Consider the following 18,518-nt stretch of genomic DNA (forward strand, 5'->3'; position numbering starts at 1 on the left):
CTGTATGATTTTAAATTTTCAGTCTCTTTTGTTTTTTGTTTTTTTTGCCTTTTATCGGTTTTTTAATCTTATTAACTAAAATTAAATTTTGCCGAAGACTTGTAACCATTACTGTTGAGGCCAAAGAGATAAAAGTGATAAAAAGCTAACAGTTGCTCCTCCTCACTCAAAGAGGTAAAACGACATTTGTTTTGTTTTTCTCAAACAAGACATAAGACATTTCAGAGTTTACCTCTTTGAAGACGAATAATTGTTCGAAATATGTCCTGTTCTCAAAATAAAACAGTAGTCTCAAAGTTTGAAAGTCTTTCTCGTTTAGAACATGTAAAGAACGTCGAACATAATAAATTAAATGCTGCAGTTATTTTGATATCAACTCTTTTATAAACTTGGCCGTCCTCACATATCTTTCATCTGATTGGCTGCTAGGCTTGCACACATCCACGTGATCCACATCAAGTGGTAAAAATTCTCCAACACCAAGATCTAGTGGGCCAAAAACAAATCATAAAAACGCATTTGTAAATCTTTAATTTCGATAGCCTGTGCTTTTCAAAGAAGAAGAAATTGTAGGGTTATCAAGTTGCAACATTAGGCCAAAGAGTCCCACGTTTTCTTTCTTTCGTTTTTTCTCCCGTTTCTTTACTGTTTGATTAGTGATAATATGCTCAAAACATAGAAACCAGACCAGAGAGAAAATAGCCAAACAGTGTATAAAGTAAAATACAAGAACAGTTCAAAGACTGAGGCTTTCACTTTCTCTTATCCCTTGTCGCTTCGAATCGAACGAGCCCAATTTCCAATTAACATTGGAGCGGAATGGAGAAACAAATGAAAAATGAAATGAATTGAACATTCGTGAGTCTAGATCATACTCATGTCTCTTATGTGAAGTTAGGTAAAGTCGTACACGAGCCTCAGGTGTCCCATGCGGCCGGAGCCGATTAACCAGGTTTCTGTCACCTTAAGATGGGGCGCTTTCCATTTAGCCAAACTTTCCGGTTTAACCGGTTGGAAGGCAAATGAAACGTGCGGATCAAACGGAAATTTTCCGGAATAAACGGACGACCTTCGGAGGTACTCCACTATTTCCGCTCTAATAGGTGGTTTTCACCTCACACATCGTCACGCAAGTGAAAAAATAAAATCCTCAACCATTCAATAGATAAAGTCAAGAAATTGATATGTTGTAGAAGAGTGATACATAAACAACGTGTGAAAGCCACAGGGCTGTGCCATATCTCCTAATCGAGTTATTCGAGAAAATGTACCACGCAAAATAACAGAGTTTAGTATGGGACGCCATGTTGGTGCCCCGTCTGATGGGCACCAACATGGCGGCCGGAAACCAGCAAAAACATCTGGAGTTTACCTTGGCTATTTCAAAGCCTTTCTTCTCTCTGCTGAACTTTCACACATTGACATTTACGCTTCTATTACATGTTAGCTGATCAGACCTAAAAAAAAAAACGAGGCGAATCCATGTTTTCATGTACGTGACATGTTTAGAGCAGCAATCCTTCTGTCACGCACTGCGCAAAAATCTAAAATTCAAACTGCTCTATTTTCAAAACAAAGAATGCTATCCTGCTGAAAATAAGCAAGCCGATGGAAATTTAGATTTTCTTATATGTGATGAAGATAAAAACCCAAAATTGTGTTTAGTTATGAATTTCAGTTTTTTATGACGTCATGTGAAAACCAAGAATTGGTCAGAACGGAAATGGGTCTTTTGCACTAACTCGTCACATGGTAAAAAATCCGCCATACTGGATAGCAAAAAGCGTGTCACCCTCCACTGGGACATCGAGAACAAAGGAACGTCAGGCTTGACAGGTTGGAATTCCTGTGTGTTCGAATTTACTACATTCTTTTGTCATCCAGTATGGCGGATTTTGTACCATGTGATCAGTTAGTACAAAAGGTCCATTACCGTGCCATTTGCACAAAATTTCCATTTTCACTTTGTTCTCCTTTTGCCCTGTCACGTACGTTTTTCGATCTACCAATGAGATTGCCAGTTTGGAACAACTGGAAAAAAGTTTCCGATTTTCATACACACTCCCCTGGATGGGATGTTCGCCCATCACAGGGATACTCTCAGTAGTATGTCACCGATACCCATTTATACACCCGGATGGAGAGATCAGTGATGTAAAGCAAAGTTTCTTGGTACCAACACGATGACAAGGCCAGGCCTCCAAACGCCTGGTCTGATCTCCAGCGCGCTACCCACTAAAACAACGCATCTCCACTTTCTCTCGTAGACAAAGTCGAAACCCTGGGCGCTTAAACCATTTAGACATCGAAAGCAAACTCTGCAAAACTAGTTATCTGAACTCTAACCTGCGGAATCATTGGTGACCAGGACGGTTTGCAACATCCAGGACAGCTTCATTGGTACCGTCTCTCCAAAGCTTAGTAACCTGACTGGGTGTCGCTCAACCAAACCCAGGAACTTCTCATGAAGACTGGCCAAGAATGGCGATTCTATGACAAATAGTTACAGCGATAAGGTACAATACAAGTAATAATAAACATACAGTAGACTCAAGCCTTTTTCAAGCCTTTTATAACAAGGCTTTCTCATATCACAGGCCGCATTCATCATTTTCCTTTTTAGTCACTTTTTCCAAATTTGCATTTTGTGTGGTAGGACAGAAATGAAAGAAGGAACAGAAAAACAAATTAAAGGAATAACCGAACGAACAAACATAAAAAATAGACATCGGCAAGCCACTTCCCCCACAAGTATTTTTCAAGCAGCTAATCTGTATCCAAATTGAATTGGACTGCTGGTTTCTATGGAGGGACGATACCATAAACGAGTAAGGGCGAGAGCCAGTAATATGCACCACACTCAACCTCGATTTGACGCCGAGGCAGGATTCGAATCCGGGACGGATTAGTGGGAGTCGAGTTCTTTAATCACTGCGCCAACCCAGTGACCTACAAAGCGGTGACAAAAAAAGATAATCGCCCGGGAAAGCGTATCCGAGGGTAACGAGTTTCTGTTCGAGATACTGATGTCCATTATTCGGCTAACCGGCAGACCCTAGTTTCTCCAGATTTGCCCCATGTACTCTGTAATGATACTAACTTTCTCGAATTCAGAACAATTACTAATAAAACACCTACTCTGACATAATTCTTTGACTTCAACGGAGGGAAGAAGGAGGTGACCGGCCTGGGACGAGTAAGAAGCCAAAGCAGATCCTAGATGCGGAGTGCTGTAAAACACGATACCTTTCGTGTTGTCGTACATGCAGCTACAAACGTAGATAGATAAAAGTTACATACCGGTATTCTAAGCGGCTGCATGAGTTAATACTGGCGTTTACAACAAATGCTAGTGCTTTGAATAATCATAGAAATAATAAACAGTTTAACAAGAGCAATACAACAATAGAATCAGCCTCATAACGGATAGGAGCACTCGGATTTCCATTTTCCGAGTTTGCCTGTGTCACTCACTAAATAATATATCATTCTCATTCATTCACCAGGCTTAAAATATACCATCACATTTATTCCATTGCGCATATGCCACACTTTGAAATTCAAATCCTAGCAGCATGCAGGATGTTTGTCCCATGAAACTAGTTTAGTGGCCTTAGCTCCCACGAGTCTCCTGTAGCTCAGTGGTAGAGCATCCGAACTAGTTATCGGAAGGTCTTAGGTTCGACTCCTGATAGGAGCACTCGGATTTCCTTTTCCCGAGTTTGCCTGTGCCACTCATGATCGCTAATTTGATGTAAAATCAGTGTTGCACGTGACTCTCTAATGCGACCACACCCACTGTTTGATTAGGTCCTGGGCCCGGTTGCATAAAGCATCTTCAGATAAATGGGGGTTTTCTGCAGTCGTTCCCTGCCTTCTGAAGGATTTTCTCGCGATCTTGTTGTGTTCCCTGTCCTCAGTAAACTGCTCTTAGCCGAGTGCTCCAATATGGCGCTCAAGAAAATAAAATCTTTTGTGACGGAGACAACGGTTGCAGACAACGCCCACCTATCTTAAGATGCTTTATGCAACTAACTCCAGGTGCCTTCGTGTTTTTGATGATGAAAATAATTTCGCCGCCTACCGAAACTCGTCGTTTTTCTCGGCGTCCAACAGCAGTTGCTTCACTAACAAACCTTAAAAAAAAATAAAATAAAATAAATCGGGTTTTTTTCCGGCGTCCAACGGCAGTTGCCGTTGAGAAATGAGTGTGTGGTTTTCAGAGGTTGGTAAAACCAAAGATATCACTGTGGTCAATCACAACAGGCGAGAACAACATATTGAACCAATCACAACTCAGACGAGTATAATTCATTGCATCAAACGAGAGAAAACTTTGACAGTGAGGATGCTCACCATTTGCTAGAAAAATCCGGAAATTTCGGTTAGAAATCAAACGGATCACAAAACTTCTGAAATCCTCGGGGTATCTATAGTTCGGAACGCAACGTCATAAAATTCCATATCATTTCTCAATTCTCCCGTTTCCAGTCTCCTATCAACGAAAATTGGCGCGTCAATTGTAATCATAACTACAACAAAATTCTCGAGTCTGATTGGCTCTTGGTAGCCATCATTTGAGCGTTAATTGAACAGTGTACACGCCATGCCCAAGTACGACGAGTGATCGTGCTCCCTGTAATAGAACAGTTGCACTGCAATACATTGTAAGTTCTTTTTATCACGCACCTCGAAATTAAAAATATTGCCAATTAATTCTTCGGAAAGTGTTCCCCCTATTTCTTTCTCGAATTTTGTTATATATATGATTAATTGGCAACAGGACTTCATACCATCCAATTCGGTCTGTATTCATACACCTGGTCAAACAAACCGGACTTGATTTTGTTAATCATTCGTGTGATTACAGATCGAATTTTAACTCCACTCAGGCCTATTGCCATTTTTAATACTTTGAGAAAGTGACGCGAGATTTTTTGACTCATCATATACTCTTGTAACCTCCAAAAGAAAGTGCAAAAAGAAGTCATTGGTTTAAAGGGGCATTGCCATGGTTCCAGCGATGGACCGCTTGATTAGCTTACCACCCATTGAATGAACGACCCAGATCACAGGCCGTTTACCAACTCCAGCTTTCCGTAACTTTCGTCTTATCTCCTCGCTCCGGTACATCAACGACCGACTAAAAAGCAATCAAAAAACAATAGTACATAAAGTCCCCTGGAGTAAAATATCACCCTAGAACGCGTCCTTTGGGTTACTCAACGTCATTGTTCCCGGGACTAATACAGCGTAAAAACCGTAAGAAAACACCTAACAAAATTTTACTGAAACGTTTCCAGGTGTTCTGTTATAAACTAAATACACTGAGGCCTTCCTGAGTGACCACCTGTCCATTCTACCGAGTTTTCTACATATTGTGCTTTACACTCGTTAATGAAATAAAGGGGGAGTAGAATAGGAACCATCACTCGCTTGCTCGCTCAGCTGTTAAAATTTTGACGTAAGAAATTACACTACTACCTACTCTGCGTCACTTCCAATACTTAACATTCTTGGCTCTGTCGAATGGCAAAGTCCAGGATATGCTTCGCGCATGTTGCGTAGAGTTCGCAGTGATTCAAAATCAGGCAGGGAAAAGTCGCCTTGTTAATTTCTGAGACCTACCTGAAGCGACCACCTCCAAAGTGGTCACTTATACATGCGAGGTTTGTTAGATTGCTTTAAAATACGGACTCAACATCAAACAGCAGTCACAGAACTTTACATACACTCGTGATACACTGTAAATGTTATCAACGGAAAATCAGAGGAAGATATTCATTGGTTTAACTCACGTCTCGGGTTCCTGAGGACACTGGGATACCCAGTGTGATAGTGACGTGTCATACTCTACCATGAGGACCCGGATGTTAGGAATGTCACGCACCAACCATGACTGAAAGAGAAGGATAACAAAGTAGTCTTAACTACAAGCATCACCTGGTCTAGATGAGTTCAGTTTGATCATGCAAAAAAGACTCTTCGGAAGTCCTGTATTTCAAAACACAACTCGCAGCATCTTCCATATTGGATTCTTGATTGCTACTGATTGAGAATCCAATCTCAATCGTACATGTAATTTGCATTGCGTTAGACAACATATACACCGTCGAAAAAAAAATCCCCTCAGTGTTTGCCGGCAAACAAGCGTCACGATCGACGGTCTGTCTCGTCCCCAGGCGTCTCTCTATTGTCGAATGTAGGGTCCTACCCATCAAGCACCGCGCGTCTGTTTCCCGCCATTTCATGAAATCCGTTGGCGCCTGGGAAGGAGGCAGATCGAAGGACTTGAGTTGAAAAGCAGAGAACGATTAAAATTGGATTCACAAGGATGAAATTTTTTAATTTTATTGAGAAGAGCAAGAGCAGTGATGCGATAAAACTGAACTCCTCTGGAGTTAAGGAATGTGTAAGAATCATGAGCAAAGTCTAAAATCAGTTCTTTTTCCGCAGATGTTTAAGTTGCGTACATATACATAGGTTTGCAGAGCATTTCACCGGTATAGCAGAGGTCATTCTGGCCTCTTTTCCGCAGCTGCTTAAGTTGCGTGCATAACTGCGATGGGCCGGGTCAGTAAAGATAACTTCACAAAGTTACACTCGTTTTCCCTTGCTTGGCATGGGCTAGCTCTGATTTTCGCAGTAAGCGGTTGTCGTGGTTGGACAAATGTCGAACTGAAGGTAATTGTTTTCCAAAACCACTCCAGTGAAAGGTTTCTGATTTATTTTCCTAGAATTGAAAAGTCGATGGTAATGCTTTGTATGTCATACCTTGGGCCAACAGTCTGTGCTATTTTTCTTGGCAGCTTTCTCTTCCTGTTGTCTCCAAGTCATAAAAGGGCCGCCACGCAGACCGTGAACAAAAACCACGTCGGCGTCGATACGAGAACTAAAGAAAGTAAGAGAAGAGAAAATACAGCAATGTGCACAAATCCATAAATGTGATGACACGTTTTAAGCCTGATGAATAAATGATAGTTTTTTTTTTCAGTCAATACAGAGATTTAGACAGCTGTTTTGAATCGCGTTTTCGGCAAACGACCAACGGAAGAAATGACCACGTGACCATTCATGTTTATCCTACATTTGCCACTCGCTGTTTTCAGTCTCTCAGTACAATTGAGTAGTTTATCGTTAGCATCAAAGGCCAGAATTATTTTGCACTATTCCCAACTACGTACTCATTTTATCAAGGAAACGTGAACACGAATTTCACGTTTGCCGTTTGCCGCAAACGCGATTCTAAATCTCTTTTGACACAGGCATACTCTAAGGTATATCTGTACAGTGTAGATGGAATAGAGGCCGAAACTCTCGAATGGACACACACTGAAACTTGAAAGCGCGGGAGAATTTTAAGTATCTCCAAAAACTGTAAAAGAATTTATTAACTATTTCAACGTGTAAACTCTACTCACGGATATCGTCCTTGTGGATGAAGAAGATAAACACCATCCTCGTAAGTCTCGTCCTTACAGAAGTCTCGATCAAGATTGGCCAGGGTACGAACTGCGTGGCTGAACAGCGCCAAATCCTGAAAGAAAATAGCGTGACAATTCCATATGAGATGATGTATTTACCTGTAAATAGGGACCCTAAAATGGGATACAAGCAACAGATTACTGTAGTTTTCGTTTGATTGTACCAAAATCAAATGAAATACTCTCACCAATCACAGCAGACGCAAACAGCACAATGAGCCAATCAGAATGATTCGAAGCAAAGACATGTAAACGGCGCCAAGCGTGGAAAAACGTGTGCGAGCTAGTCACTATTGGTTTTGGTTTCGTTTCTCATTGGTCGAGAAAGTGGTGCGCATTCTGCTAACCAATCATAGAGCGCAGGAAAACAAAACCAAAACGAACGCGAAATTACATTCGACACTCAATCAAAAACCGCTCTAAGTCCCATCAGGGTATGTACGAAGAAACAAGTATCATTACCAATCTACATTCTAGAGCCTTCTCCTCTACTAGACAGCAATACATTAGACTGAATGTTCTGTAAGTGCGACTGGTTTGAAATTCGAAACTCTGCTCGCACACAATCTCGTTATCGCACTCTGTTCTGATGCCGCAGTCGTAATGGAGGGCGCATTGTTTCATTGCCTATTGCTAAATCAGTTTTCCGCTGTAAGTACGAACTATCTAATAGAGATATTAGCTCCATTAATGATTGCTTATGCCTCTGGATTCCTCGAGGAACATAGGGCCGCAACGACACTCCTCCAACGCACTCGGTTTTGGCTCGTCCTCTTCAGTTCGGCCCACGACATTCCGGTAGACTTCGTCTCGGCTTCAATGCTTCTCCGCCAGGTCTGCTTCGGGCGACCAACTTTGCGCTTCCCCTGTGGATTCCAGTCTAAAGCCTGTCTGGTGATGTTGGTTTCAGGCTTCCGCAAAGTATGGCCAATCCAGCTCCATTTTCTCTTCTTGATTTCAGTCTCCATTGGGGTCTGATTTGTTGTTGCCCACAGCTGTTCGTTGGAGATAGTCTCTGGCCATCTGATGTTGAGGATGTTTCTGAGGCATCTGTTGGTAAAAGTCTGAAGTTTGTGGGTGCTGGTCTTGGTCACTCTCCACGTTTCTGAGCCATAAAGCAGGACTGACTTCACGTTGGTGTTGAAAATGCGGATCTTGTTGCGGAGTGAGAGGGCTGTTGATCTCCAGATTGGTCTCAAGGTGTTGAAGGCGTGTCTGGCTTTGTTGATTCGGCACTTGATGTCTTCGTCTGTCCCCCCGTCTTTACTCACGACGCTGCCCAGGTAAACAAACTTGTCAACTTCTTTGATGTTCTCTTGGTTTAGCTGTAGTGGATCTTGCTGCTTGTTGTTCACTCTCATGGCCTCAGTCTTTCCAATGTTGATTTGGAGTCCAGTCTTTACTGCTTCTTCTGCCACACGACAGAGCTTCTCTTGTGCGTCTTGATGCCTATGGGAGAGAAGGCTGATGTCGTCTGCGAAGTCCAAGTCCTCCAGCTGTCTAGTAAAAGTCCACTGGATACCTGTCCTCCGGCCTGCTGTAGACTGTCGCATAACCCAGTCAACCACCATCAGGAAAATCGTCGGTGAGAGTAGACAACCCTGACGTACGCCGGTATGCACGGTGAATGGTTCCGTCAGTTTCCCGTCGTGGATCACTTGACAGGTGGCGTCTTCGTACATCTGCTGTATGATGGTGACAAACTTTGGTGGAAATCCATAATGGTACATCAGTTTCCAGATGACGTCTCGATTAACACTGTCAAACGCCTTCTGGAAGTCCACGAAAACTGTGTACAGGGGGGTCTGCCACTCCAGGGACTGTTCGATGATGATCCGTAAGGTTGCGATGTGGTCCGTGCATGAGCGGTTTTGTCGAAATCCTGCCTGTTCGTCCCGGAGTTTCTTGTCTAAGGCGGTTTTCAGTCTCTCTAGGATGATTCTGCTCAGTACTTTGCCCGGTATAGAAAGCAGCATAATTCCCCTCCAGTTGTTGCATTGTGAGAGGTCCCCTTTCTTTGGTAGCTTCACTAGGTGTCCTCGTTTCCAGTCCTCTGGAACTTGTTCCTCTTCCCAGATCTTGGTGAGTAAGTGGTTATTTCTGCCGTTTACATTTACCTTAAAAGTGATAATGTATGTGCTCACTGATAAAACAGAAAAAGGACACATTTAAACGTAGCCGTGTTACTTACGTCAGAGTACAGCCATGAACGTAGAAGAGGCAAGCACCCTGTACAGAGAAAGACGTTTTCAAGATTAAGCTGGATTCTATGAGACAAGTAAAGACTGAGCCAACAGAAACAACGGGACTGTAGTTCAAGCATGAGCTTCAAAACTCGGCCCGAAACAAGACCCGTTTATACGACAAATGACTGTGGTTATAACAGTACGTTCACCGTATGTATTCCTACGGCTAAGGAGAAACCCCCGGTTCACACACGCCCACCGCGTGTCAAGCGAGTTGGCGCTCATTTAACAAAGTGTTTGCTGCGGAGGTAACATAAGTGCGCGTGGTGAATCGCGGCTGATATTTGGCCAACATTTTTTGTTGAATGAAGGTTATGCTTTCGTTTCAGAGGCCGTGTGTAAGACAATGTTATTCAAAGTTTGGATGTGTTTCGAAAGTTTTCTCGAGGCTTTAGCCTCGTCGCGCGCAGGCTAAGGATGTCCCCAATACCCCCACAGATCCCATAGTTGAATGCGCAACAACTATCGCTTCAGGCTGCCACTCTTTTCAAAAGTTTGCTTAAAGTCCCAAACATAATAAATCTGTTAGTTCGCGTCAAGCTTTGCATTGCTGAAATGTGACTTGCGGCTTTTCAAAGTGTTCCTTAAAATTGCATTAAAATCGCATGGAAAATCAGTATCATCTCAGTAAATGGCATTTAAATGGAAACGCCATTACTTCAAATGGAGCGCGTTCTTCCCGACCATTTACAAAATGTGAATGGTGTCCATGTTTGTCATCTCACTGTATCGCGATCCAGTGAGTGTCTTTAAGTGCGTTTCAGACGCCATCATAAAGCGCTAATCGTCGATCACTGTGATGACATATTCATAGTCTGTCAGGATTGGCATCGCCGCAAGAAGTGGCGTCACGAAAAGATCAGACTGAGATCATAACTTTTAGTAAAACTTTTGTTCCAAATAGTGACAGCAAAGTTTGATTTTTGGCCAGTTTCTTAGTTCCAACTGTCCCTCGTCCATATGAGCAATTCACCTTGAAAGATTGTCTTAATCTTACCTTGTTCGACCATGCCATCATGAGCACTTTCTTCCAGGGCTAGGTTACCAAGTAACATGCCAATTTCTCGTTTGATTCTGAGGCTGTGAAACCGATGTTGAATTTCACGAAATATTACATCCAAGACTCCATTTTCCACCATCAGAGAACGGTGACTAGGCACCTGGAGGAGTAAATAGCATCTTTTGTACAAAAATAGAATGTAAAAGCAATGTGAATGGATGTAGAGCGATTTTCATTTCAGTGTCATAAAAGACGCAAACAGCGCAATGAACCAATCAGAATTTGAAGCAAATACACGTAACCGGCGCCAAGCGCGCGAAAACGCGTGCGAGCGAGGCACGATTGGTTAAGGGTTTTCTTTCTCATTGGTTGAAAAAGTGGCGCGAGTTTTGCCAGCCAATCATAGAACGTAGTAATTAAAGCAAAAACAAAGCAAACGCGAATTACCCTTCAACACACAATTGAAAACCACACTGTCTTGAGTGTTTATTATTCACAAGATGTTGCAATGTCGGCAATACGCTCTACTAGGCGAGAAAAATTATTTCAGTCCTGCATCACTTGGGAATATTATGGGGAAATGTTACTGAAGCTTACAAGAAACATTTTTTCTCGTAACTTGCAACGCAACGGTGTCAAGTGCATGACAAAAATTATGCTGTGAGTTGCCGCAAAGTAGACTAGTCTTCTACCTTCACAGCATTGTGAGGTAAGTTTCATTAACTGTGTAAGATCAGAAACTTACAAGGGAGCTGCAACTCGGAACGCGCGCTTAGAGCGCGGCGTGCGAATATTCATTTTTGACAAGCACCATAACTGGAAAACCCGCCATTTTAAAACAAAGCGCGGAAACGGCATCACAATAATAACGCGAATCAAAGGAGTTACACATTGCAACCCTTATGGGTTTCTGGTACCTTGGCCCACAACGAGCTAATCAGAGTTACGTTGCAAGAAACCTTGCTATGCTATAGGCAAGAAGGTTGCCACTAAAAGATTTTAACTCCACCAAATCATCGTACCGTATTTATTACCTAAATATTACTGTGAAAACACTTCTTTACTTCTAATGGTTGCAAACTCTGCTGATGGAAGATGAACAGTCACTGACTGCGAGCGCGCGCTGAGTTCTGTTTCGCGCAAAATGACGAATACAATATGATTATGACGTCATCTGAACAAGACCAGTAGTTGCTTTTTTCTGGTGCAGTTATGTAGCGTGACATAGACTGCAAAATTACAGCTTCAACAAAGGTAATTCCTTTAAGTTTTTTTTTTTGTTGTTGTTTTAGTTTATTGTTGTTGTTGTTTTGTTTTGTTTTTTCAGCCATAGAAAGGACCGATCACGGATCTTCTTTAAAAAGCTTGGCCTGACAGCTTTATTCATCTCCTGTTGTTAAGTTTTTCTTTTCTAGTTTTCACACCTTTATCACTGTAAGTAATCACAGAATTATGACGAGGCTTGACATTTTGCATCGAAACTTACTTTTTCGTGGAAATTGCAATAGCAAATCAGGGATGTTTGTTACAAAAGAATGTCAACATTTGACAGAAGAATCGTAAAAGAATTGGCCGTTAAGAAATATAATGGATGATCCTATAAAATGATTTCCTTTTTAAAGATTAGAAACAATTTCCATAAATTTTTGCGGAAAGGCTTTGTGCAATTCAGGTGTCCCAGTAGCTGCAAGATTTTAGCTCGATAAACTATCTATCTCTATCTCGCGCGCTTAGTCACAAAAAATTTCGAGGCACAAATCTTTTAGTCACTTATTGGCGTTTGCGCATTTAATTGTAGCATGAATAATAACAAAATTAGACAGTATGTGAGGACAGAAAAAACGGAAATAGTTACAAGTACAGCACGTACAAACAACGATCGCTGCGTCCATGTGGCGTGCGACCCATCATTGCCTATGAAGTTACCAGTTGATCATCAATAAACGCTGGCTTAACTGCACTGATACTTTCCGTGTGATATGAAAACTGTCAGCGCGGTTGTGTCTGAGTTTTCTGTATTGTTGCTCATCAAAAGTCATCCGGCAATTCAAGTACAAAAGTATTTTGATTTTATAAATATTTTCTAATGACTCTTGTAATCTATTTACTTACTGGTGTGAAATTCAATAGGAAACGCTAATAAATAAATAAATAAATAAATAAATAAATATCTTAAGAAAAGTTAACAAAAACGTCAATTTCTGTAGCCACCTTCTGGAAAATCAGCTCAGATATATGCTAGCAAGGACGTTTCTAAGTTTTCATATTTTCTAAATGCTATTGATGAGTGGAACTGTGGCGCCGAGGGGATTGTTCATGCAAGTTAGTTTGATTCTTTTGAACTGAACTTCAATGAATCTTTTATGAAATTACTACAAGATCACTAGAATAGAAGTAACGCATTGTTTTTTAGTCAAAATAAATCCGTGAAATTCTTCATTCTTGCAAGCAATAAGATGTGCGAAACTATAACAAAATGATCATCATTTACCGTGGAGTGCCTGGTCAAAGCTTTGAGGTAATACAATTCCACTTGTTCTGCTGGCATCGAACTAAGTGTGCGGGCAAACGACAGGCTGTCACCACTGAAACTCCAAAACAGGGGCTAAGGATAAACAGTATTAGAAATAGTATCAACGTTAAATTATTATTAACATCATTTGATGAATGACCATGAACATAAATAGACTGCGAGTAGCCCCTTATTTTTCGTAGGGATAGTTAATGAACGAACCAAAGCGAGCGCACGCGAAAATACCCGCACGCCTTGTTTCCCCGCGGGAGGCAATTTTCGTGCTCGCCTTGTTTCCTCGCGGGGGTCCTCGCGGGAGGTAATTTTCGCGCGCGCGCGTGGCTTACTCGCTTTACTATACCTAAGAAATAAGGGACTGCTAGTAGTGTAGGATATAAAATAGGAAGAAACTATTATTAGCATCAACTAAATCCCTCTGTGGCCATAATTACTTACAAAATTTCATAAACTAGAAGGAATATAATTTAAAGTAAACATTTTAATTTATTATCAAACAGCCAGGTTGAGCTTGTCATGCACAAAAGATATTTATTTCTCCCTCTTACCCTGTGATGCTGGCTTGCTGACTTTCCAGTTAAGATTGCATTTCGTGTGAACCATATCGTACAAGGATCCAAGCCAGACAGAGGCAACTTGAGCAGAAGGGCTTTCAGATCACTTTCAATTGAGCCGGGTGATGGCAATTCAACCTTGATGTAGGTCATAAAAAAATTAACTCAACCTTTCTTTCTTCTTCCTCTCCCTTCCCCTTTTCCCTCCCTCCCTCTTCCATCCTTCCTCCTCCTGCACACCCCTCCTTCCTTTTTGCCTTCCTCCCTCCCTCCCTTCCTTGCTCCATCCCTCCCTTGCTCCCTTCCTTCCTTCCTTGCTCCCTCCCTTCCTTGCTCCCTCCCTCCCTCCCTTGCTCCCTCCCTTCCTTCCTTCCTTCCTTCCTTCCTTCCTTCCTTCCTTCCTTCCTTCCTTCCTTCCTCCCTCCCTCCCTTCCTTCTTTCCTTCCTTCCTTCCTTCCTTTCTTCCCACCCCAGGTGCTTCCACCTTCTGTAAAAGTGCAGCCAGTTCACAGGCTGTTATCTCAAGATGTGGAAAGCAAAATTGTTTATAATTTTTTTCGGTAACCTTACCTCCAGATCTACTCTGTGAACACCAAGAAGCCTGGTATCTAGTCCTGGTAACCTGGCCAAACCAACTAGTATCCTGTTGTCACATGATGCCACAAGTTCATTCAGTTTGTCTGGTTGTCCCTCTAGTCAGAAAACAAAAATAATTAATATTAGAAGTTTTACCTTTAAATAATTCTTTGACCAAAAGTATAATACTCCAGCCTACTATAATTAAACCATAACACGAGAAGCCCCTTACTTTAATTTGCACTATTTGATTGACAAGTAGTTAACCAGTTTTAATACAAACTTTTTTCTTACCATCATGAATCTTTAGTGATGCAAGAACTTGTGTTCCAAGTATCCTAGCCTCCTCATTGTCAAAGTCTTGGAGAAAACTTAGGAACTTTTGAGGTGCAGACAGGTTAAAAGCAAGTGGAGACGACAGAGCTGTAAAACCAAATATTAATCAAAATAATGAAACTGGATAATTTGTACCGTAATAAAATATATTGCTCAGAATATTCAGCTCAGTACATCAAACTGAACTAAAGTGGACAAAGGCAAATTTTGTTGTGGGTCCAGAATAAACACAATAATTATTAAGGATGCATTTAAAACTTCTTGAATGTTTCTCATGGTGTTCTCTCGTTCCAGGACTAAGGGTTTTATAATTGTATGTATGGTAAAAGACTTTTTTTTTCTGCCTTGTCAATAAAAATTAGGCCAACTCAAGCAAAACGCTAATAGATGCAAACAAAAGAAATCAGCCAAGCTTTGGTTTTGCTTTTGTTTTGGTCACTTGCATTTTAAAGAAAGGTAATATTGACCCTTCTGTAAGTTTCTTACATGATACACTGTAACAGTTACAGTGTATCATGTACGAAACTTACAGAAGGGTCAATATTACTGACCAGTTACTGGTCAGTCCCTAGGTGTTTTGCTCAATAAAAAAAAATACTGAACTAAGTTTCTTACACAGTTCGTAATGTAAGTATAATGTACTTGTAAGTAAGTAACTGCTGTTAATGTGAGTGTAACGTAACGTAAGCCATTGTAAGTCAGCCCCTGTTCAATAAGAATTAAAGACAAAAAGGAAAAAAAAGGTTTCTTACACTGTAACTAGTCTCTGTGCCAAAGAAATCTCGAGTTTGCACTGTATTTGTTGCAATTTCAATTTCAAGGGAAAAAAAAGCCATATGTGCCTTATATGTCAGTAGTATTAAGAGCATAAAAGACATGTCATACATTTCACTCACACAGTGAGCTTAAGCCTTCCTTTCACATAGTACACATTAACAGGTAAGCAACCTACATGTACCTTCAGAAAAACTAATAAGCAGACTGTTCGGAATATGCACATTTGACCAGAAGCTTTTCTGCCATTCGTCTGTATGGGTGTATTTCCATGCTTCATCTAGCCATGGCACTATGTTAAACAATAACAGAGTGATAAATCAGATTATTATTTCATCAAAAGAAAACATTTCTAAAAAGATAAAAAAGGTCACAAAATTGACTATAAATATTAAATATATTCTACGACTATTTAAATAAATACATAGATGTACATGTACATACAAGTAATTAGAGCAAGGGTCCTGTACAACCTATGAGCCCTCACCTTATGCAATGTCCTGGATAGTCACCCATTGATCACCGAGGGTCTGGGTTAAGTTGCTGTACTTACCATGCTCCATATTTTTAAACTTAGGTTGACAATTCCAGCTAATTTAAGGTGGCTGGCACCAGGTTCCGGCAGATAAACTTTAGCAGATCATTACTTTTGATTAATAACACTCTCTATCAGCTGTCATTTTTTGACACAATAATGGTATGAAACATAAAATTTTATAATTGCCTTATTATTGGTGAAAAAGTTTATAATAGTTGTTTTCCAAACTTAATAGGTTACCATAGCTGTAATAAACCTGTTCAAAATGGCAACATTAATTTATGTAAATTTACCAACTCAAATTATCACCCCCACCTTTTACTATTGAATAGTGTAATCAGCATATCAAGACACAACAGACTGTCTTCCAAAATTTAAAAGCTTTGTAGAGATGACATCAGGGGCTCAGACCCAACTTAAATTTTCTAAATTTTAAGGTGACCCCAAACCACTTCCTACATTTTATTCTTAATTTACAAAAATTAAGTTAATAATAATAATAATAATAATAATAATAATAATAATAATAATAATAATAATAATATTATCTCTGAACAGGGTGTGTTCTCTCAAAAGCGGTTTTTAGAACAGCCCTGTATAAAATAAATAAATAAATAAATAGATTTTTTGTTTTCAACAAAAAATTAAAGGAACTTCACTGTAAACAACTCTGTAGTTAGGTTGTCCCCCCCGCCCCCCTTAAATTAATCACTTGACACAAACCTCTCACACATTCTGCCAGATCAGCGTTGCTGTCCTCTTCATTAACATTAACAGTCAAATCAAATCCTGCACCAATATTTCTATCTTTAAGAAGCAGACTGTCAATATTATGAGCAATTTCCCATGTCATGAAGCCAGCACTAAAGATATAGAAAGCAACATAAATACAAATGTATATACCTGCATCTACGTGTAACATACACTTTAAAATAATGCTAGATCCTTTTTAAAGGTTGTGAAAGTGTGGTTGTCTGAAAACTGAAAGTGACTGTACAGTATAAATATATAAGTACATGTATATTTTTTTAACTTGCGATTTTTTAATCTCATACAAGTATCTGACTGGGTTTCTTTTCCAACACAATAAACATTTCTTTGTTTCACTGTAATTTCCTCTCACCCTGCAAGAATGGATGCACAAAACTGCAATGGACCTGGAAAAGCAGAAATTGAGAACTTTTAGATTTATTCATTGAATTTAGCAATTTATTGAGTAGATAAAATTAACTGCTCTTTAAACCACCTTGGTCAGTTGGGTGGTTTATCTAAACAGTTACCGGTACATGTACTTAATAACACAATAAAGTACTATGTAATGAGTAGTACATATCATTGAGTACCGTAATGATTCGATTTAGCGCCCTCCTTCCAATAAGCGCCCCCTTCCAAATAAGCACCCCCCTTCGAATGTGTTTTTGTTAATAAGCACCTCTATTCTAATAACTACCCCCTATTCTAACTCATGAACATTCACTGTACCGTACATGTATATTAATGTTACTGCTAAAATGAACAATTCTTTAAAAAGTAACTGAACTTTCAACAATTTGTTACTGTTACGTTTCTGTTATTGTAAGTTATTTTAATATTTATTAAAGTTTTGTTTTGAACATTAGGTTGTTTCTCAAAAAATTAAATAAGAGCTCTGTCCCAAATAAGTGCCCAGTCTCGAATAAGCACCCTGTCTTGAGGTAACAAAAGTAAATAAGAGCCCAGAGCGCTAAATCAAATCATTACGGTAGTACATAACATTGCAATAATCAAATTAAGGGGGCTTGTAGATTATAGTGTTTGTGAAATAACGAAAGGCTTAAAACAATAATATATTGTATCTGATCATGTACCTTATTATTGTGCATCTTTAATTTTGCGTTGTAAAAAAAAACACGAAATTAAAGCCTCATGAAAAAAAATCCTCGCAAAATGTACACATGCTAAATTAATTACTATAATAAGAAATTTGAATCACAAAAAAACTTGATAAACATGATCAACAACTACATGTACAGCTTATAATTATATCAATAATATTAAAATCATTCATTGGGAAGCTCCTTTTTTCATCTTGACTTGTGATCAACAAAGTTAATTTCCAGCTATTTAATATATCAAGCAGAGAATCTAATTATCATCTTCATCGGAATCACTGTCTTTGAGCAAATCCCTTAGAACACCTTTTGTGCAGTCATCAATAGCTTTATAGCTTTCACCCTGCCGCCCTGATTACCTATGATGTTTGAAATACCATGTCACTTCACAAGGTCTACTGCTTTTTCTAAAACAAATTTCCAACTATCAGCCAACACCCAGTCAGCAGAGCATGGCAAGTACACTGGTGAGTTTTCAGAAAATACCTCTTTGTTTCTTCCTGAAAATGCCCTGCACGTGCAAGATCTCTGCCACACTCTGCAGACTGGGCCGTCATTTCTTCGGCACAGTTCAGATCATATATGTCGTCGCCATGTATGATTTTAGAT

The 18,518-nt window shown here is 40.0% G+C and overlaps 1 protein-coding gene across 1 annotated transcript in view; it reads right to left on the bottom strand.

Annotated features, from left to right (window-relative positions):
- Positions 1–210: 210 nt before the first annotated feature.
- LOC146465710 (protein SERAC1-like) overlaps positions 211–18,518 on the bottom strand; it is an 18,675-nt gene continuing 367 nt past the window's right edge. The window contains exons 2-18 of the mRNA XM_085128205.1: positions 17,162–17,195; positions 16,762–16,901; positions 15,685–15,792; positions 14,685–14,813; positions 14,385–14,506; positions 13,809–13,952; positions 13,222–13,335; positions 10,728–10,890; positions 9,676–9,713; positions 7,422–7,537; positions 6,775–6,892; positions 5,799–5,899; positions 5,046–5,143; positions 4,085–4,136; positions 3,139–3,269; positions 2,347–2,490; positions 211–486 (exon numbers count right to left, since the gene is read on the bottom strand). Of these exons, the coding sequence (XP_084984331.1) occupies positions 362–486; positions 2,347–2,490; positions 3,139–3,269; positions 4,085–4,136; positions 5,046–5,143; positions 5,799–5,899; positions 6,775–6,892; positions 7,422–7,537; positions 9,676–9,713; positions 10,728–10,890; positions 13,222–13,335; positions 13,809–13,952; positions 14,385–14,506; positions 14,685–14,813; positions 15,685–15,792; positions 16,762–16,901; positions 17,162–17,195 (1,877 nt within the window). The 3' untranslated portion in view covers positions 211–361. The remainder of the gene's footprint in view (positions 487–2,346; positions 2,491–3,138; positions 3,270–4,084; positions 4,137–5,045; positions 5,144–5,798; positions 5,900–6,774; positions 6,893–7,421; positions 7,538–9,675; positions 9,714–10,727; positions 10,891–13,221; positions 13,336–13,808; positions 13,953–14,384; positions 14,507–14,684; positions 14,814–15,684; positions 15,793–16,761; positions 16,902–17,161; positions 17,196–18,518) is intronic.

Source organism: Pavona decussata, unplaced genomic scaffold, assembly GCF_977016875.1.
Source record: "Pavona decussata unplaced genomic scaffold, jaPavDecu1.1 SCAFFOLD_155, whole genome shotgun sequence".
Classification (NCBI taxonomy): Eukaryota; Metazoa; Cnidaria; class Anthozoa; order Scleractinia; family Agariciidae; genus Pavona; species Pavona decussata.